This window comes from Notothenia rossii (genome assembly GCF_949606895.1).
Source record: "Notothenia rossii genome assembly, chromosome: 12".
Lineage (NCBI taxonomy): Eukaryota > Metazoa > Chordata > Actinopteri > Perciformes > Nototheniidae > Notothenia > Notothenia rossii.
The window spans coordinates 10,183,224-10,204,700 of record NC_136911.1 but is presented as its reverse complement, the minus strand read 5'-3'; the positions used below and the strand labels follow the sequence as shown (position 1 = coordinate 10,204,700).

General features: G+C 43.5%; 1 protein-coding gene across 7 annotated transcripts in view; it reads left to right on the top strand.

Moving 5' to 3' along the window:
• The window catches only part of slc12a7b (solute carrier family 12 member 7b), an 80,742-nt gene extending 61,903 nt beyond the window's left edge, over positions 1-18,839 (top strand). For 4 of the 7 annotated variants that reach the window (XM_079661770.1, XM_079661776.1, XM_079661775.1 and 1 more), the window contains exons 17-26: positions 756-924; positions 1,492-1,687; positions 2,293-2,462; positions 2,641-2,772; positions 4,819-4,926; positions 10,430-10,546; positions 12,269-12,444; positions 13,074-13,088; positions 14,516-14,649; positions 16,224-18,839. In XM_079661770.1, the coding sequence (XP_079517896.1) occupies positions 756-924; positions 1,492-1,687; positions 2,293-2,462; positions 2,641-2,772; positions 4,819-4,926; positions 10,430-10,546; positions 12,269-12,444; positions 13,074-13,088; positions 14,516-14,649; positions 16,224-16,315 (1,309 nt within the window). In that variant the 3' untranslated portion in view covers positions 16,316-18,839. Of the gene's footprint in view, positions 1-755; positions 925-1,491; positions 1,688-2,292; positions 2,463-2,640; positions 2,773-4,818; positions 4,927-10,429; positions 10,547-12,268; positions 12,445-12,873; positions 13,020-13,073; positions 13,089-14,515; positions 14,650-16,223 lie in introns of those variants that run through there. The other 3 variants (XM_079661771.1, XM_079661774.1, XM_079661773.1) reach the window with 3 other exon arrangements.
• The last annotated feature ends 2,638 nt before the right edge of the window (positions 18,840-21,477 follow it).

The following is a 21,477-nucleotide window of genomic DNA, read 5'->3' as shown; positions in this document are numbered from 1 at the left end:
TGTACAGAGACAAACACTGGCTGACCTTGCAGACTGCCTGTCCAAAAGTTTCATTTAAATTCTTGGCATGTTCAGTGTGGAAACTCTTCTGAGGGATTTGATGTTTCCAACTGTACAGATGGTTCCAATTAAATGTAAATATAAACTGCCTGCTTTCTTGTGCCAAACAAATGTGCAACTGTAAGGTTTCCTTTCATTTGCATTTGTTCCGGGCACAAACTCAATGTATTACAATTATTTACAAAACATGTCTCTGTAAACACACCATACCCGAAAAGGAGCAGGGAGAAGAAAATAATCTAATATTACATGCCCCTTTCTCAAAAAAATAAATACATAGAAATAGATGATCTGTCCTTCATATTTTCCTCTTCACAGCCAATCATTGCAGTATCGTAGGAAAATAAGAGAAACACAAAAACTTACAAAAAATACTTAATTCAAAGTTGACATTTTAAGGGAAAGAAACAAAACAAAAACGACAACACCACAGCACCACATGAACAAAAAAAAAACCCTCCTCTGAGTCCTACTGGAGTAGAAGAGTTCTCTAAATAAATAATGTGCTTTCATAGTGGTGTTACTTTCCAGGGAAATTGTATTAGACTATGATGGGCCTTCAAAATGTTAGCCGATGAAGAGTCCATTCGTTTTCATTTGTAAAGAGATTAGTTGCTGTTTAAAAAACCTTCTTAAATGTGATGATCAAGCAATGAAACCTGTCCCCCCTTTCTTTTCTCTCTTGATGTATCCAGGCCTCAGGTGCTGGTGCTCCTGAATGTTGACTCAGATCAAGGTGTCAAGCACCCCCGTCTGCTGTCCCTCACCACTCAGCTGAAGGCAGGGAAAGGCCTTACGATAGTGGGAAATGTTTTAGAGGGAACCTATCTCACCAAAGACGCAGAGTCCAAAAAGGCGGAGCTGGTAGGTTTGAAATGCGTACAGCAGCATGCAGTCTATGATGGGGCACAATCTCACATGCAAAACAATGTACTCCTCATATATCTCTTTTTTTAGTCAGATTACAGAAAGCTGCTGTTAAAACAACAAAACTAATCTATTGTCTGCCCATCCGTTAAGCATTACTGTCGAACTCAACAGCTTCAGGAAATCTGGTGCGTCAGTCAGGATTTACAGTTGGGTAGCATTTGACAGCCAAACTGCAGGAAACTCTGCCATCTACTGGCAAAATTGAGTACATCATTTGATTTATTATTTTGCAACCTGATTTGACCCTGTCTTTAAAAGCATTTTTAATCCATGGATTACTTTTTCTACAAAAGCAATCCCGCACAATCTGAATTCCAGATTACACAGTACTGTATCCATGGGCATTGTTTAGACCCATGAGCCCTGAATACGTGCTCAAGGGTTATTTTGAGGTAGTGGTAATAATAAACTTGGAATCTTTCCCCATGAGTACACACATAGTCATTGCTCTACATTATCCACCTCCTTCATACTATACGTTTGCTGTTATTCTCTGTGCAGAACATCAAGTCTGCCATGTTAGCAGAGAGAACAAAAGGATTCTGCCATGTGGTGGTGTCTTCAAACCTCAGAGATGGGGTCTCACACCTCATCCAGTCGGCGGGGCTGGGGGGCATGAAGCACAACACCATCCTGATGGCCTGGCCTGGCACCTGGAGGCAGTCCAATGACCCACAGTCCTGGAAGAACTTCATAGGTACCAAGCGGCAGACCGTTTAAAAATATATTGAAAACATATATTGATGTAGAAATGCACGATCAGATTAATATTTGGACTACTTACTGTGTTTATTGCGTGTTTTGCCTCAAAATACGAGTGTTTGTGTAAAAGATTCGGTATCCATAACTGTACAAAAGCATACCAAATGAAAAATAACACAATATTATGATTGCCCTTTTTTTAACATTAAGCATGGAGGCGTGTGGCACAGTGGGTTAGTGCACTGGTGTTCAGATCAGGGGGTCACAGGTTCAAATCCCACTGCAGTCAGCATGTCGTTGTGTCCCTGGGCAAGACACTTGACCCAAAATTGCTCCTGTGGGGATTGCCCACAGTATTGAGTGTGTAAGTCGCTTTGGATAAAAGCGTCTTAACAAGTAACATGTAATGTAATACCGTAATCAACCAGATTTTGGTTTTGTGGGCGTCCCTTTTTAAAAAGACGATCAGGTGAATTAAACACCAAAGTCACCATTGATGGTAGCTTTGCCAAGATGGAGAGTCATAACAATAAAGTACACTAGAGCCATACCATGCAGTGCAAAAGAGACAAAAGACACTCTCTTCCTTTACCAATCCAGAGACGGTGCGGGAGTCCACGGCAACCCAGCATGCCTTGCTTGTGGCTAAGAATGTGGACAGTTTCCCCACCAACCAGGACCGCTTAGGGGAGGGCACCATCGACGTGTGGTGGGTGGTTCATGATGGAGGCCTGCTGATGCTGCTGCCCTTCCTGCTGCGACAGCACAAGGTTGGTGTGTTTGTTTATCTCTAAGACCTCTTTAACCCCGACAAATTATCTTTCCTCTCCTATTATCCATACCCAGAATCCCCGTTTCATTCCCAACTACCTATCTGCCTATCCTAGAACTCTCCCTCTTTGACACTGTTGTTTTCTTCCATATTCACGGAATCCTCCCCTCCTCTAGGTGTGGAGGAAATGTAAGATGCGCATCTTCACCGTGGCCCAGATGGATGACAACAGCATCCAAATGAAGAAAGATCTCCAGATGTTCCTCTACCACCTGCGACTGGACGCTGAAGTAGAAGTGGTGGAAATGGTGAGGCTTTGATTCATAGAATAGCATTACAGCCTCTAATGGTGATGATGCATTACTGGCTCAATCAGTTCGGTTTTACACCACTGAACTCTATCAAAGCTTTATAGTGGTGAGAGTGGAGCAGTTATGAGTCCTAAAACCCGGAAAAGACTTAACATTTACCACTTCCGGTTCTATCTCATCTCAAAGTCAATTGTTTTTCAGGGTGTTTGTTGTCAGAAGCGTGCAAAAGAGTATTTGCTATTAAGGGACTAAATCAGACCACTAAACGTCATCACGTTAGGACAAGCCTGTCGTTAGCTTAGCGGTGGTGACGCAAAACCAATTGACTTGAATACATTTACAATTACAAAATCAGAAAGTGGTCTCAATATCCGGTAGGGATGTAACGATACCAACAACTCACGGTATGATAATATTGCGATAACATGTCCACGGTATGGTATTTATCGCGATATTGAATAATAAAGAAAAAAAAATGTAAATGTTTTTTTTTTTTATTTAAAAATTTTTTACTTGGAAAAATGTTCTTTATTAAATAATAAATCTGATTTGTACAGCACCTTAGTCGGATAGCAGTATTTTAAAGTGTCAAAGACAAAGTGACAGTAACAGACTGGAACAAGAAAACAAGTGTTTTTGTACCTACTAGTACTACCAAACAAAGTAGGCATTTCCTTTGTGACACTGCACCTCACAAATAAACAAGGACATTTAATAATCAGACCCCGCAATAAAATAAATCAAGTTTCACTTTAGTTTTTCAAGTAACTCAACTCAAACTCACTAAGTCACTCATTCAGCATCATCAGACAGGTTTTTAGGAATATGAGCATGTCCACATTTCCAGGTAGAAGCTGGGATGTTTGGGCGTTTACAATATCCCTTGCTGTGGAAAAAACTCTCTCACTTGGTACTGATGTTGCTGGGACAGCAGTGGTCGCGTTAACCGAATATTTTTTTTAACAATGACGGAAAAATCTGAAAGCAGTCTATTATTTTGACAGATTACAACACACTCGGAACAGCGCCAAAGTTTCCCCGCAGCGAGGCTCTGGTGTTATGCCGTGTTATGCATGCCCTCCAAAAGGAAATGGTATAGTTTCCAAACCGTACTTTGCCGTACAGATCATTGAAATGTCTGGGAGTTTTTGCTCTACGCTGTGCGCGCTCCCGCGAGGTGCATGCATATCTCGGTGGGCATGCATAACACGGCATAACACCCCCCCCCCCCCGGGTGGCGAGTTCAGATCCGACGGGTAATAATGGATTATGACGGATATTTTACGATCCTGTCTGTCAAAATGACGGACAGCGAAAAAGTCTAACGCCACCTCAGTGGGACAGAGAGATATGCTTGGGACATGGGTGACCTCAGTGGGTCAAACTGTGCATCGTCTCTCCATCTCTTCTAAAACAATACCGTTTTTGCCAAGAAGGTGAGGCTTATTGACAGGGCGAGATATAAATATACTGTTGGTACTTGTCAATGTCTCTAGGTATATATGTAGCCCTGTAAATACGATGTCCTTTTGTGTTATCTGTTGTTTTATGTTCATTTTGTAACCTACTTGCTGCCATGTTGGACAGGTCTCTCTTGAAAAAGAGATTGATGATCTCAATGGGACCACCTGGTTAAATAAAGGTTTACGAAGGTATTAGGACGTTTATTTATTGCGATACCGCGATATTGGGTATATCGTTACATCCCTAATATCCGGAGATTGTCCTGTTTAACAAAACATGATAAGTATCATAAACGTGTGTTGGCTACACATTTTATTTCCTGCAATATTCCTTTGTCCACTGGGAAAATCTTAATTCTTTTTGTCAAGGGACCCCCTGTGATGCTGACTACTGGGTCGACCTACAAAAATACATCATCACTTTCTTAACTTATCAGCCACACGTTTAGTTGCTGCTGCATGAAATAGATTATTTGAGTTTTAGTTCTAGAGCTCTTAAGTCTGTCTATTGTGTACTCTTAACGGTCCATACATAAAGAGTAGATAAAGAGTTGGTGTTTTCTGTCCTCTTCCTGTTCAGCATGATAACGACATCTCAGCCTTCACCTATGAGAAGACTCTAGTGATGGAGCAGAGGTCTCAGATGCTGAAGCAGATGCAACTCTCCAGGACTGAAAGGGAGAGGGAGGTAAAGTAAACTGCACCAACACAACCCTGCTCTCAGAGTCACTTTGTCTCTGGGACTGTTTCTAAGATTTTATAATAATACAATTGTCCCATGAATTATCAAGAAGATAGTATTTGTTGTCTCTGAACGTTGTTAGTGTTATCATTACAAACCAGCGAAATAGCTATTTTATCATACAGGTCAGATATACAGAATGAGAAACAAGCCATTTAGTTTATCACCCCCAATAATGATAGTTACGGCTGTAACTACGGTTCTATGAGTCCCGGATGACCGCCAGAGGCGGTGCTTTTAGCACTGGATATGTCCATCGCGCGCATGCGCAGCTCGAGTACCAATAACAACAAAGTCACCTGTGACCCACGTGACACCGGCTATATCCCAGAATCTTCTCGCAAGCACACTCGCAAGCACACTCGCAAGCACACAAGAATTCTGAGTGACAGGAAACTCTGGCGGTCATCCGGGACTCATAGAACCGTAGTTACAGCCGTAACTATCGTTCTATTTCGTCCCTACTGACCGCCAGAGGCGGTGCTTTTAGCACTGGATGACTTACACCAACAATGTCATGAAGAATCCAAGCCCTTGCTCACCACTGGAAGCAGTGGGGCTCGGCAAAAGGACCACGCCCAAAGAATGGGGAGTGGCGACATTGACCTGATGACAACTGGAGAATGTGCCAGAAGACGCCCACGACGCCGCGGCGCAGATGGTCTCCAGGGGCACCACCCTCAGGGCAGCCCAAGATGTTGAGATGCTCCTTGTAGAGTGGCATCTCAGCCCGATGGCAGAGGGCGGCCACTGGCCCCGTAAGCCTGTGAGATGGTATCGACAACCCAGTGGGGCAGCCACTGGTTAGAGGGCATAACCTCCTTTAGTGCCTCCAGGGCAAAATCAAGAGTTGCTCCCACTGCCGTATACAGGCAGTAGCCTTGATATACGCCCTTTGGGCCCCCCCAGGGCACAGCAACTTCGACGTGCCGTACTCCTGAATGTCAAGCGTGCCAGCTGGGCAGGCTGATTTAAGTGGGTTTGTGGAAGGACCTCGGGCAGGAATGCCACATTTGCCCAAAGGGCAACGCCTGAGAGTCCCACCTCGGGCATGTATCGTTTATGGAGAGGACATGCAACTCCCCGACTCGCTTCCCTGAGGCTATGGCAAGCAGAAATGCTGCCTTCGTGGGCAGCCACCTAAGCCCCACCTGGGCCAGGGGCTCGAAGGGAGGAGATGATAGGGCATCCGGCAGGAGGGGCAGGTCCCAAGCCGGAGCCCTCGGGGTGCTAGGGGAACACTGCCGTAAAGCCCCTCTCATAAAGAGGGACACCGACCTGTGGCACCCCGCCGTGGCGCGGTCGAACCGAACATGTCGGGCAGAAAAGTCAGCCACATAAATTCAGAGTGGAGTGAGAACGTCCACTATCTAGAAGGGACTGTTGTCTAAGCAACAACATACATGCTGTCCCCAAGGAACACGCACATTCTTGCCCCCCAGTTGGGGTAGAAAGTGCGTGAGTGCAAACTGCACAGCCCGAAGCTCTAGCACGTTGACCTGGCGTGCACCCTCCAGGGCAGACCGCCGACCCTGAACATCCCTGCCCTGCCGCACTGCACCCCACCCTGAGAGACATGCAACTATGGTGATGGTCTCCTGGCGGGATGGGATGGCACCCATGGGCACGCCCATCAGGAGATAGGCCCTGCCCCTCCAGCGTGACAGAGAGTGGAGGCAATGCTGCGACACCCTGACTTCCCTGTGCCTGTGCCACTTGGCGTCCAAGTAAAGGCTGTTCAGCCACATCTGCATGGGGCGCAACGACAGCGGGCCTAAGGTCCCAGCGGCCGAGGCAGCCGCCAGTCTGCCCAAGGGCCGGAGGAACTGAATATATGTCAATTAGACCCAGCCAAAGGCTAGGAGCCGGAGCTGCGGTCCGTACCCCTGGGTTAAGGTGAAAACCACCCAAGGGCCGGAAGTACAGACCGCCCAGTAACTGAGCTGCTGCTGGGAAAGCAGCCGACGACCGCCCCCGGGATTTCAGGGCCCAGCCCCCCGGCCCCTGGAGCCCCTTGGGGGGCGCCGGTAAGGCTCTGTGGCATGAGGCCGCCTGGAAGGCGGGCGACCTGGGGCACGAAAGTCATTGGGAGGCGGTTGAGTTGGCCGCTAACACCTCTGCAGACCACCCCTGTAATCCGGCGGCTGAGTGCGGCTGCTTGAGCGGCCCCTGGGCCTGCTGGGAGTGGGCACAGGTCTGCGAAGACCCGAGAGCTGCTGCCTGGTCTGCCTAGCTTGGGCAGCACACTCCAGTGCCTCCAGGGCAGCGGACCCAAACAACTCCCCTGGCTCGACTGGTACGCTACGGAGGACTCTCCTACATGCCTCCGTTAGTGGTGACTGGGTCAGCCAAACCTGGCGACGAGTCTGTACCAGCGACAATGTGTCCTCATACAGAGGTGTGTCAACCGAAGGAGGTGCGTCAGCCGAAGGAGGTGCGCCAACCGAAGGAGGTGCGCCAACCGAAGGAGGTGCGCCAACCGAAGGAGGGGCGTCATCCGAAGGGGGGGGGGGGTCAGGCGGCCCGCTAGCAGCCCGCTAGCAGCCCCTACACCGGGCCCAGGCTGAAGGGCTAAGAGGCGACTTCATCATGCCCCTACCGGCAGCTAGCCGATCCACTTTAGAGGACAGCCTGTTTCTAGTCCTTCTATTGGGGGGAGCACCCATAGCCATCGCTCCCTCAAGTCGCCGGGAACGGCCGAATTGATCTGGAGGAGGATGTGACAAGGAGAGGTGTCTGTTGGCTGCTGCCAGACGTTCCACCTCAGTTATTCTAGCCACTCTGAGCGCCCGAGGCATGCAGCTACAGCTCATGCAGGCGTTTACCGCGAGAACCTCCCTCAGATGCTCGAATTTCGTCCCCACTGACCGCCAGAGGCGGCCGAGGCAGGAGGGGCAGCGGTCGTGGCCCTCCTCGGGCTCAAGAGAAGCCATACAGGCGCTACATGAATGAGCCATTCTGTAGGTAGCCAGATGCAGCGTAGCCGGGAGCGGGTGCGGCAACACAGCCTTCACCAGCTACCTGCTTAACGGAAAAACAAGGCAGTTCCGCGTCTACCAGGAGCGGGGGCGAGAACACTGCCTTCACTGGTTGAGTTAGAGACGAATGCCAGATGCAGCGTAACCGGGAGCAGGTGCGGGAACACAGCCATCAGCAGCTACCTGCTGAACGGGAAGAGTAGAGCGGTGCTGCTACTCGCCGAACAGAAAAAGGGATGTAGCTACATCCGCATTACCGGCAGAGGGAGCGGGAGCAAGAGCACTGCCTTCACCTAGCTGGGTAAAACAAAGAAGCTTAACAGTACACGCAAGACGTTAGCCGAGCGGCTGCTGCTAACGATCAAGTGAGATCAAGTCAAATAACACATGTTTAAGACCAGATAACTAGCTTCTAAAGAAGAGAACAGCACTGAGCCGTAGTTACAGCAGTAACCATGGCCAGTGTTCACACGGCATATAACCGTAGTTACAGTAGTAACTATGGCCAGTACTTACACGGCTTAGAACCGTAGTTACAGTCGTAACTATGGCCAGAACTTACACAGCATAGAGCCGTAGTTACAGTAGTAACTCTGGACAGTACTTGCACGGCTTGGAACCGTAGTTACAGTAGTAACTATGGTCAGTACTTACATGGCTTAGAACCGTAGTTACATTAGTAACTATGGCCAGTACTTACACAGCATAGAGTCGTAGTTACGGTATTGACTATGGCCAGTACTTGCACGGCTTGGAACCGTAGTTACAGTAGTAACTATGGCCAGTACTTACAGCTTAGAACCGTAGTTACAGTAGTAACTATGGCCAGTACTTACACAGCATAGAGCCGTAGCTACGGTATTGACTATGGCCAGTATTTACACGGCTTGGAACCGTAGATACAGTAGTAACTATGGCTGGTACTTACGGCTTAGAACCTTAGTTACAGTAGTAACTATGGCCAGTACTTACACCACCTAGAGCCGTAGTTACGGTATTGACTATGGCCAGTACTTACGCGGCTTGGAACCGTAGTTACAATAGTAACTGTGACCGGTGCCTAAAAGTGTCAGCCAAACGGCTGCACACTAGATAATATAATATTGGGAGGATGAAATCCTCTTGAATGGCCATGCATGCAGAGCACAATGCACACACAGTGAAGATTGTTCTCTGCATATCGTCCTAGTGCTAGGAGTCTAGTACTAGGAGCAGTAAATATAACGATATAGCGCTACTGCAACCATACCATGCGTTTACCGGGAGCGGGAGCGAGAGCACTGCCCTCACCGGCTGAGTTAAATAATGAAGCTTAACAGTACATGCACGGTGTTAGCCAAGCGGCTGCTGCTAACAATCAAGCAACCAAGTCAGAACACAATGTTAAGTCCAGATAATTAGCTTCTAAGAAAGAGAACAGCCCGCATAGAACCGTAGGCCATGGTTACAGTAGTAACCGCACATGCAGAGCGCATGTTCTCTGCATATCATCCTAGTGCTAGGAGTCTAGTACTAGGAGCAGTAATACAACAATATAGCGCTACTGCAATCAAACCCTAGGTTACCGGGAGCGGGAGCACTGCCCTCACCGGCTGAATTAAATAATTAAGCTTAACAGCAAGGTGTTAGCCAAGCAGCTGCTGCTAACAAACAAGCGACCAAGTCAGAACACAAGTGTTAAGACCAGATAATTAGCTTCTATGAAATAGAAAGTACTTACCTTACTCTCTGCATCTAAATGAAAAACGGGTTTAAAATATGACACTCTGGGCTTTCCATACTAAATTGACTGAGGAACGCAGCCAACGCCGGGACTCAAATGCTAATGATAGCTCCGGCACAACGCCACAAGCAGAACTTTCAAAAGGGCAACTTTATGGGAGAGGAAGCGGGAACACTGTCGTCACCAGAAAATCTAAGCCAAACAAAAAATAAGACGGCAATCAGGACAACTTGGCTGGGAGAGGGTGCAGGGACACAGCCATCACCAGCAACAAGCTGACACAAACCTGTCTGTCGAGGCTCTGCACAGCGCACAGCCAGCCACAGCTCCTGGAGGACGCGTTAACGACCCGTAGCTCCGACTGTCAGTCGCGAAGCTGCACGCTGCCAGCTGCTTGCAGAGAAATCCCTCAGATCAAACGTTCAAACCTGAACGCTGTTGCTACAAAAATGTAGCCACGGTACTCTCGTGCAGCGAGAAGATGAAAGGAACAGATCCTCTGACGACACCGGCTGATATAGCCGGTGTCACGTGGGTCACAGGTGACTTTGTTGTTAGTGGTATTCGAGCTGCGCATGCGTGCGATGGACATATCCAGTGCTAAAAGCAGGTCAGTAGGGACGAAATAGAACTACAGTTACACCCAAACAGTGTTTTAGTCAATCTGGCCTATTGCTGCGTTATGACAATTGGCCCCTTTCCTTGTTCACCTGCCATCCCCCCCGCTGGGTCACGCCACACCACTCAGATTCAGAGTATCACGGACGAATCGCGTAACTCGATCCGGAGGAAGAACCAGAGCACCTCTGAGGGCACAAACCTCAGCCGGCAATCCTCAACAGTGGAGGACAATCAGGAGGACGAGGTAGCAGATGTTGTCAACCCCAAATCCCTCACTGTTAGAGAAAGACCTGTCTTCACAAAGCTGGACCTTTGGCTGCAGTTTTCACATGTCTTTTGACTTTTTTTAAATACTTTAGTCATCATCATGGTTCCAAATCTGGACTTATATATTTTATAATACCTAACCAGTAACCTGCTGGCAGTCTGAAACCAGTTGCTCTAAATTGAAAACACCAATGTAAAGTGCTATTAGCCATTTTAGTAATGAGCCCAAAAAGAGAAGCTGTTTCATGATGACAGACAGCCTCTATCTTGTACTTTTAAAAATTGACCAACAAGTCCCAACTGTAGTGATACTAACTTACTGTAAAGTCACTGAGAGCTGCTTTGTGAACACTAGCCCATTGCACCTTGAAACTGCTGCCCGACATCCCATTAACTCAACAATCCTACCTTATCCATCTTCCCCAAAAGCATGTCAACGAAAGAGTGGACAGTATTGTCTCAGAAACCTAAAAACTGTTAGCTTTGGTGCATACTCAGATCTACTGATGCTCTGTTGTCTTTTGAGCTGGATGCTAACATTAGCATGCTAACAGAACATCCGTGAACACAGTTGAATTGTTACTGTTGTTTAAAGGCTACGATCCAATATATGCATTAGTTTTATTTTTCCCAGGAGTTATTTATCTTTATTCTGACCTGACAATACTCTACTCTCTATTTTATTGATCATGTTTTTAGTTCATCCCTGGTCATCTCCCACCCTCCTGCCACTTATACCTGAAACTTGTATCCATACTGTTCAGCTGCTAGTTAAAGCTAAGCACTGTCCCTCGTAAAAAGGATGTATATGTTATTCACCGCATAACCTCATCTTTACATGTATTTTAAGACATTAAAGATGTTTAATGTGGCTAAATGTGTTACATAATCAGCCTGCTGTTTTACTTTCACTGCCTTTTTATTAGAATACATTCAAATATAAACAAGACCCTCGGAGCACAGAGGCCATAATCCGTATCTTTATGATGAGGGATAATAAACCCATCATTTACTGTTATCCTTTGTCTTCGGCTGTGGTTATATAACTGTTGACATTGTACACTGTAGCACAGATAAAGGGACACAAGAGTTCTTGTCCAATGTAATGAAAGCAGATTATTCTTTATTTAATAATGATATACTTTTACTGCTCTACTTCTGCTTTGCTTTACTACCCCCACACTGTCCCTGCATTATAGACTGCTTAATAGGTGTTTTAGTTACATATTAAGCATGTGGTATGTATCTTTAGAAGCCCTGTATTTAATGTGAGCACTTTTTCATGTCAGTCACCCATGAATGCTTTATTTCAACCCTCACCTGGACCTTTAGTCTGCCCAGAGAAACATTGTCTTGTGATGTATTTTTTTTTTTTTTATTATGATTAATGTGTATGAATGGTTTAACAGCTGAGCAGGTTTGCATTATTCCCATTATTCTTAAGCATGATTTTATGAAATATGTTGTTGGTTTTACTTCCCTTTTGATCCTTACTCTGTCTATGATTCTGTATTCTTAGTTCATTCCATCAATTATTTAATATTTATTCTGATTATTCTGAACTACCAAGGTTCATGTCCTGGTTATGGCTTTGCTATCACCTTTTGTTGTTTATACCTCTTCTTCTGTTCTGTTTATTTCATTTCATCTCTCCCCTTGCTTGATCTCCTCATCTTCCTCCCTCCTCCCTCCTCTCCAGGCCCAGCTAATCCACGACAGAAACACAGCGTCTCACGCCACGATAAACGACAAGGCGGAAGGCGGGCTCGACCGGGTTCACATGACCTGGACCAAGGAGAAGCTGTTCACGGAGCGCAACCGCAACCGCGAGTGCAACTCCAACGTGGTCGTACGAGACCTGTTCAACATGAAACCGTAAGTACACGCTTGTTTCAACACCACCGAAAGAAGAACTCTGTACATTTGTAGCTTAGGATATAAACAAGGAGGGAATGTTTTGTTTTGATATCGACTGTATATTCTTTAGAAAAATACTGTAACGGTTGTGGTAAAAAACAGAATATGACCGCATGTAGCAGTAAAGGGTGAAGTGGGACGACTTCCTGCATGGCGTGTGTATTCAGGCTGCATTTGGTGTGTGTGCGCATGCGTGTACACTTCCAGCCATTTCAGTCTTAGTGCATGGCCGCACCACGCAGATCTCATGCACTCCTTTTTATCTGTTTAGACTAACACCATCCCATACTATCCATGTTATCAGTGTGTGGACTTCATCAGGTGTGTCGCAGTCCACCTTTATTGCCTAATAAAGTTTGTAATTCAAATTGTGAACACATTGTAAAGTCTCACAGGACGGGAAGAAACGGAGGCTTTACTTCTCCACAAAGCCTCAATGGTTCCAAGTCCCTTCCTGGGGTGTTCTTGGGGGTGTCACTACGTGTGGGATAATGGGAAGCATGCAGTGTGGTGACGAGAGCTGGAGAGCTTGTGTAAGAAGCATCTAAGCTTATTTCTGTTGTTCTGTCCCATTTTCCTCCTTCTAGAGAGTGGGAGAGTCTGTAAGTGGCATTCTTTTTGCTCTAGGCCGTATGTGTGTCCTGCTGCTGTGGTGAATGTAGCTTTGCTCAGCGTCCTCCACCTCATGTGCTCGTTCCTCTGTGTGTGTGTGTCCTTGTTTGTGTGTCCCTATATGAATGAACTCGCTGGAAATACGCCATAGCTTTCATTTGCATGTACTGTTGAAGACATAGCATGTGCAACTTTTTGCTTTTCATTTACTTTTATTGATATGCAAATACAAACATTTTTAAATTTGGTCTAGACGTGAACATTTAAAAGTGTGTCTTATTCAGCAGAATGGAAAGCAGAATCTTGTGAAATTGTCTTTTTTTTTTGTACCCTTTATTTAATTTGGCTCCTGGCAGTTGATATCACGTGCTTTTGATGTAACATTGTGAAAGTGATGATAAAGAGGCAACATATCAAAGAGACAGAGTTTTAGTAGTAACTATTAATATAAATGATTCAATTGGTTTTAAAGACTACAGCATGTAAGATTATTAGCAATGGAAAACTAAACGTTAACAAACACTGTGGACCTCGTGGTGTGATACTGCATGTCTCTTTTGTCTTCAAATGTTGCCTCTTTATTTGGAATTCAATACGCTTCAGTCCCTTAACTATGCCTTTAAGTTCTGTCTGAGGCGATCAGACAGAATGCTCAAAATAAGTGTATTAGTTATATTTTAAATCAAAGTTTATAAAGTTGATAAGACTTCAGTGATCAGCTCGTATTTTAACTAGGAGTGCTGCTGTATCACCACAATAAGACTTTGTCTGGGATTCTTTTTACATGTCCCAGTAGGCTCAGATGTTAATAATAAAATGAATCATGGCTGAATTATATTTAACTGAGTCAGGTTCTGGTATTGTCCATCCTGGCTCACTGTCATAGGTTACTGGATCACATGACAACGAGCCATAGCTAATGCTATTAGCTACTGTGACGAGTCAAGAGCCGTGTGACCGTGTCCCAATCTGTACTACACACTACTTTAAAACTATGTGTACTACATACCAGTCATCATCTAAAATGCTTGATTTATATAGTCTTTTCAGCAGTAGGTAAACAAAACATGTTTTTAATTGACAGGTTATTATACGATATGTGTGAGGTTGTCAATCAAACTAAGATTTGAAATATCGTTTTCAAGTAGCTTACACAGTAACACTTTTCTTATGTGAATACACTATACACTCATCACATTCCTATAATAAGTATGCAAAACAGCAAAAAGCTAGAAGAATCTTTGATTACATGAAAAAAAATCGATACAGCCACAAGTATATAAAGAGAAAAGAATGTCTTGCTCAGTCTCATAAGAACTAAACGAGTCCCATCACTAATGTAGTTAAGTGTTTGGTTTATGCATGAATGTTTTCGTCAGTGCTGTTCTTTCTCACTGTGACCTGCGTATCACAACAGGAACCAGTCAAATGTCCGCCGGATGCACACGGCTGTGAAGCTGAACGAGATGGTGGTCAACAAGTCGCAGGGAGCCCATCTGGTTCTGCTCAACATGCCCGGACCACCCAGTAACAGAGGAGGAGACGAAAACTGTATCCTTCAAGCTGCTATACTATGCATTTATAATAACAAAATCTAAGTGTGAAAGAGGGGTCTCATAGTGATGAACATACAAAGAGTAATTCATTATACCCTCAGCTTAAAGGTGGGGTAGGTAATTTTGGAGAAACCAGCTTGAGTGCGCTAGAATTTGAAAATACACAGCCGGAAAAAATCTGCCACTTCCTTACAGAGCCCCTCCTCAAACGCACATGACCAATGAGGGCACGAGATAAGTTTGTGGACAGATGGAAGGCTGACAGGCAGGTATGCCATCCAGTTATTTTAGCCGGGCTAAAATGATTGGTCGTGCTTTTTACAGTACTACGGCTTCCACAGATGAAATGTTTTTATGTACTTTTTGTCAAAGCACTTCAGATATTCATTGCTATCGGGATGTTAAGAGCATTCCATGGAATATAACAAAAAGTGTATCTCGAGCCGGTTTCTCAAACTTACCTACCCCACCTTTAACAGAACTCTAGAGTGAGTTTAATTTTATTTGTAGCTGTCCGGCACAACTCTCACAGCTCTCATAGTATTGTGTTTGGCAGCAACAAGGTTTCCTTTTTTCCTTTTAACATTCTTAGAACCCTCTGATCACTACCTACTCAGCACCAACCAGCAGACAGAAACCGTTAGAGCCACTTAGAAGTTAGAAAGACCAACAAAACTAAGAGAGTGATCATTGGTTTGTTGTATTAGAAGACACATATTGTGCTCATTTTCAGGTTCATCTTTGTATTTAGTTCCTCTTTGTGGCATGTCTCCATGCTTTAATGTTCAAAATACTCTTTATTTCTCTCATACTGCCTGTGCTGCAGCACCTCTTTTCACCCTCTGTCTGAAACCAGAGCCCAGACTGCTCTGATTGGTTAGCTGGACGGCGCTGTTGTTATTGGTCTACCCACTTAGAGATGTCCCGTCCCTTAGCCTATCACGTACAATGTGTGTCACTACGTTACGGAAAACTCCCTCTGGAGGGAACTTTGGGATTTCCGCCTTTGCAGACCATTTACATGCATTAAAACACACTATAGGAAAGGAGAAACCCAAAGCAGCATAATAGGGCCCCTGTAATTTAAAAGCTGATGTGTTATTAAGAAAAGATAGCAAATTACAATTAGCACCAATGGTGTGTAATGGTATAAACGTCCTGTCTTTGAAGAGTGTAATCAACAGTATTTATATATATATATTAGTTAGCTTACATTATATTTTGTCATGACTCACAAACATGTTAATCATTAGGAATAATAGTTAGGTAGGGTGTAAATCGATGTTATCTTCACATTATCATGCTATGGTGCAAGATCGAAAAATCCAATAAATCGGTTATATTTAAAGTCTGGAAAAAATGCCATCATAGGGTTAGAATGTTCTGAAGATATTTGGCTTTTGAAAAATGGGTCCAATATTTTATTTGGTGACATGGCATCTCTTTCTAAAACATTGCTGTTACTAAAGTTAAAAAAAGGTTGTAATTTATATTGTAGTAAATGTGCGACAATAGCCTAAAGCCATGTATACGTCTCTGTGCTTTATTCCTTGACCGCTCTTCTCTCAGACATGGAGTTCCTGGAGGTTCTCCTCGAGGGTCTGAACCGGGTCCTCCTAGTGCGAGGCGGGGGCCGCGAAGTCATCACCATCTACTCTTAGGAAAACACAAAAAAACTCTTACGCCCCATCCTGCTCACACGGACTTTTGCCATGGATACCAGTCACCGGGCATTTTTCGGGGAAGAAGCCTAATTTGGTTTTTATGAATGGCGGGGTTGTTGGAAGGCGGGACCACTTGTTATTGACTGATGGTTTGAAGGACCTCAGGAAGAAGCGTTTAATCAGTGGACTGGTGGAGAGAAGGAAGCACAGTGTGCGTCCACGCTGTACCCCTGCATGTGGAAGATAGAGCATAGAGACACTTTATATTGTTCATTTTACTCTGAAAAATTATGTTCTGTTACATCTTCATATTCTTTCCCTCTTTTGTTGATGTTTTCAAGTTACTGACACTCGCTGTGTAAAGATAAGCAAAGAAGTGAACTTGCGCCGTTGATATGATCCTCGTAGTCTGTTATTTTGTATGGTGCACTGTGGGAGGTGCAGAGACATTTGCTGAGAACTGAGAAAAACATGCATATCGAAGACAGACTTTGATCTCAGTTGTAGAAATGTCATAACAATGCTTACTAAATAATTACATTTAAAATAACTTTCTAATATACTAGTTTCAGTATAAACTACAAAAGGGCAAGCAGTCAGTTTAAAAGCTGTATAAAACATCCTAGGTCGTCATCTGTCGGTGTTCTGTGGTTGTTCGCCTTTTCAATGATTCACTGAAGGATGTTGGCTCACTTCCTGTTTTCAGATCACAGGTACTTCATCATTGTCAACATCTCCCACCTTCATATATAGGGAAAAATAGCCATAGGTAATTTAAAGGACCCTTTGTAAGCTTTATAAGATGACATACTTAATGCATACATATTTATGGTGGCTAACGTAGTGCTCAGTTGGGAGTAACTATATATCTTTTTTAATCCGAGGGCTGTTTGACAGCGTGCAGTAGTTTAATACAATATTAGATTGGCAATGTTGACTTTGCACTACCTATCTTTCAGCACTTCATTCATTGTGAACCTGTCCTCTGGTTCCATCGCCTATAGTGACACTTTCCACTGGCTGACACACGGCTACATTGTGCAGAGAGATACTGAGCAGAATATAATTCCACACTATTTAATACTCAGCGTTGTTTTTATAATGTTTTACCTGACAGAACTCTTTAGGCTCTTTAGCCCCAGACTGAGTAGATTTATTGTAATGAGCATGTGTAGGAGAAAAAGTGCCAAAATGAAACAAAAGAAACTGTGGAAGTATTATTGATTAATATTTAAGCCACAAAATAGTAATTGCTTTTTATTACATTGACAATCTTTAAAATAATTAAAAGCACAATTACTTTTTTTATGATAGAGTTCATCCCTGTTAGAAGGCTTTTAACATTTCTAAAAATGCAACAAGGAGTGGAATTTCCAGGACCATTCAAAGATGGTTCAAATGCTGCGCAAAATAATTGTAAAAAGGGAAGAAGGAAAACGAATTCAACCCTTCCTCGTGTGTACCTCCACAGTTTCTTTTTATATTAGCTGCAGTATGTTGCGAAGCAGAAAGTCGAGTTCTCCTGAAGTTCTTTGTGGGAAAATGAGAACTTCAGATTGCCAGTTAAGCAACATCCGTGTTTTGTTGTGTTTTTGTTCAGTTGCTTATGTATGTTACTATATAGTTATGGTCTCTGTAGTGTTTGTTGAATTATATTTGATCTTCTGTTACTTTAAGTGTTCATTTTTCCGTGTGATTTTTATGGAAGGAGGCAGAGAGTGTGTGTGAAGACGGCAGCAGATGTGTTTTGTTCCAGCCAATCAGAAAACACGTCATGCACAAACACATAACTCCCCCCCCCCCACCCCCTCCGGATTACAGTGGCACCCTGGACTGAAAGTAAAAAAGAAATCAAAGTGAAGCGACCAGGGTACAAAGGAAGGGTTCAAATAACTGTCAATATATGCAGTTCAAACAATTTCAGTTTCCTTGTTCGGTTTTATATTTTAAGCACCAAAGATAAAACATAGTTCTGTATAAATAAACTTGAAATTGTCTAGTTTTAAGACGTTTGAAACCTTGACAGTTGTAAAGATAAATTATTAAAGTTGTGAAATTGTTTTGAAATCGGTTACTGAGCTTAATAGCAGTAGCTGTGCATAAAGAAATCACGAAACCCTAAAAAAAAGAGTTACTGGAGGTATATAGAATTGTCCGCAGTGTGTTTTTCACAGCTCTAATGTTTGAGGTGACTGGAGAAAGAAATCTACCTCAAGGTGTCACTGAGGCTTGACCGGAGAAAAAGAAGCGTGTTCAATCACATCTCTCTTTCAGAACTGATGTTACAAATGGTTTCATGAAAGGGAAAAGGCATCGGTGATGTGCGAGGACGTGCAGAATAGTGTGCGTTTGTGTGTGTGTTCCTGAGGTGAAGCTGTTTGTGTTTCTGCTGTTGTCAGGCTCATAGCAGGCCTCAGTCTGGATCAGGAAGTCGATGTGGGCGCACACATAGAGAAGGATAGCCCTGTCAATTGTATTTGTGCCTCTGAGTAATTATTAAAAGTGCTGAAATAAACCAAAACGTTTCTGCATCCTGATTCTCTTCACAATGTCAAGCTTTCGAGGTCAAAAAAGTGGCAGGGGAGCAACAATTTAGCAGGATTTATTATAATAACCATTTTCCATGGATATTTGTACCAATGGTTGATAGGATATTTTTTTATTTTATTACGTTTATACCTTTTTTCAAACTTTAAAGTTCTTAATTCCTGAACACACTGCTGCTACTGTAACTAAATAATTTTCTCAATTTAGGATCAATAAAGTATCTATCTATCTATCTGTCCATCCATCCATCCATCCATCCATCTACATTGCAAACCAAATAGAACAAAACCACTCGAACAGCATTTTTCAACCTTAGTGACAATTAAAGAAAAGCCAAGACATCTTGTATTTATTTCTAATTCATCAACAATTTCAATCATAAATGGCAACAGTTTTTTCCCACTACAATTTTGTAAATGTTTTTATTTTTTCAGCCTACTGTGAATCAGCTAACTTTCTTTGCAGGATGTCAAATTCTGTGGCCTTAATAATAACAATTGGAGGGGTGATTACACTACAAAGGAACTTCTCAGATTTGCAACATATGATGGATGGGAACAACTAGATGAACTTTATATTAAGTGGTCAAGAGCAAAGGTAGTTTGGAAAGACTGCAGTATCTCTGACAGACCACCAGAGGGCGGCATTACCTTCCCGTGAAACTGCAGCTCCATTGGAGCCACTTACATGGAGTCAAATCAATCATGGGCACATTTTTGTATCAAATGTCTTCCAGAGAGGTGCTTTCAAATGCTTGTCAACACAGTGATATGGTTACTGACCTGTACTGATCCATCTACATCATCTCAGGTTGTCAGGTTATCATCAGCTGCCCCCTGCCCCATCTATCTGCATCCCCCCCCTTCTGTCTGACTGGATGACATCTAGTCCACGCAGGCCTGCCTGACCCCCGACTGGTCACATGATCTGTCTCGCACAAACAAACAAACCATGCTAACATCTGATTTAATTAGAGCGTGACAGAGATAAAAGAGGGGGAGTAAATTAGATTGTGTTGGAAAATGATGCTTTTCATGTTGACAGATTTCATTATTATGATCAACATTTTTTAAACTGTGTTTGCAAGAAGTAGTTGTTCTCTAGCCTAAAAATATGTTTCTATTACCTAAGGAGGAAGTTGTGTATCTTATTGCAACAACACCCTGAACCGGAATCCTGTTACAATATCATCCAGTTTTCAAAAACAGCTTCATTTTCTGGTGCACATCTGACAAAAAGTCTCTGACAAAGACTCCCTTGAGCTTTGTCCTTGGCTGACCTTTGACCTCTTGGACACTGTTTGCCTTTCATTACTTACTCTGCACAATCTGTCAGTCCGCAGTACCGTCTCTGTCTTCTGTTTGCTTTGTTGGTCAGATCAATAGACTGGATGCTGACAGCCGACCCAACGTGTGTCAAAACTGGAAAAGTGACAGAGGGAGACTGAACACACAAACACGTGTTATTATTGATTCCAGCAGCATCAGCCCTATATTCCCGAAACAGTTAAGAGATATGTGTTCTTCAGTGTAATAGTACACTCTAAACCCAGATTTTATTGAAATTAAAATGTTAAGCTGTCATTAATAATGCCGTTTAGTCTCGTTTTTAGTCTTGTGCCCATACTGATCCAAGCTATGCTGTTCAGATATTTTCATCCAATGAAAATTCTTGGATTTATCCCATCAGCTGACAGGTATAAGACTGTCATTTGGATGGTTGTGTAAAGGACTGTGCCCTCAGTGCATATTCTGTTAAGACAACCAAACTACATGGTTAGGTTTAGTAACACATCGTGACTTGGGTTAAATAAATATATTAATACATTACATTTACATGATTACAACAGCAGATATAGCAGATACAGTTAGGGAAATACATGGCTAAGTATGTACACGTTATGAATAACATAATAAATTAAAAACAAAATAGCAGTTGTACACCATGGTAATACATGTGTAATTTCAGGAGGTTATATCAAATCAAATCAAGATTTATTTATATAGCACATTTTTAAAACGATTTTTGGTCGAGCCAAAGTGCTGTACATATACTAATTACCTTACAGTAAGGACACTATACAATAAATACAACAGCAAAGTTTGTGCAGAATATCAGTATGAGAAAACGACACCCTCTGACCTTAGACCCTCACATCGTACAAGGGAAAACTTCCGGATATTGCACTTGCATGTAATTGCACAAAGATTTATATCTACAGACATTGTTATTGCACATCAGGGGAATTCCAGTCTATGTGTGGGGGGGTCTACCAGGGGCCACGGTGGTTGAAAAGCCTGACCACTGCAGGAAGGAAGGACCTGCGGTATCTCTCTGTGAGACACCGTGGGTGCAGCAACCTGTCACTGAAGGAGCAGACAGGGTGTCTTGGAGGGGGGGGGGGGGGAGACTGTCCAATAGTGATGACAGCTTGGTCATCACTCTCCTGTCCCCCACCTCCTCCACAGTGTCCAGGGTTTGGGGGAAATGTCAATAACAATGACTAAAAGAAGACAACATAAGTACATTATAACCACCATTTAGATTATAAGAACAATACATTATATACAGGAAAATGTTGTTGCCCTTTGCTGTTAATCGGAAGATAGCAC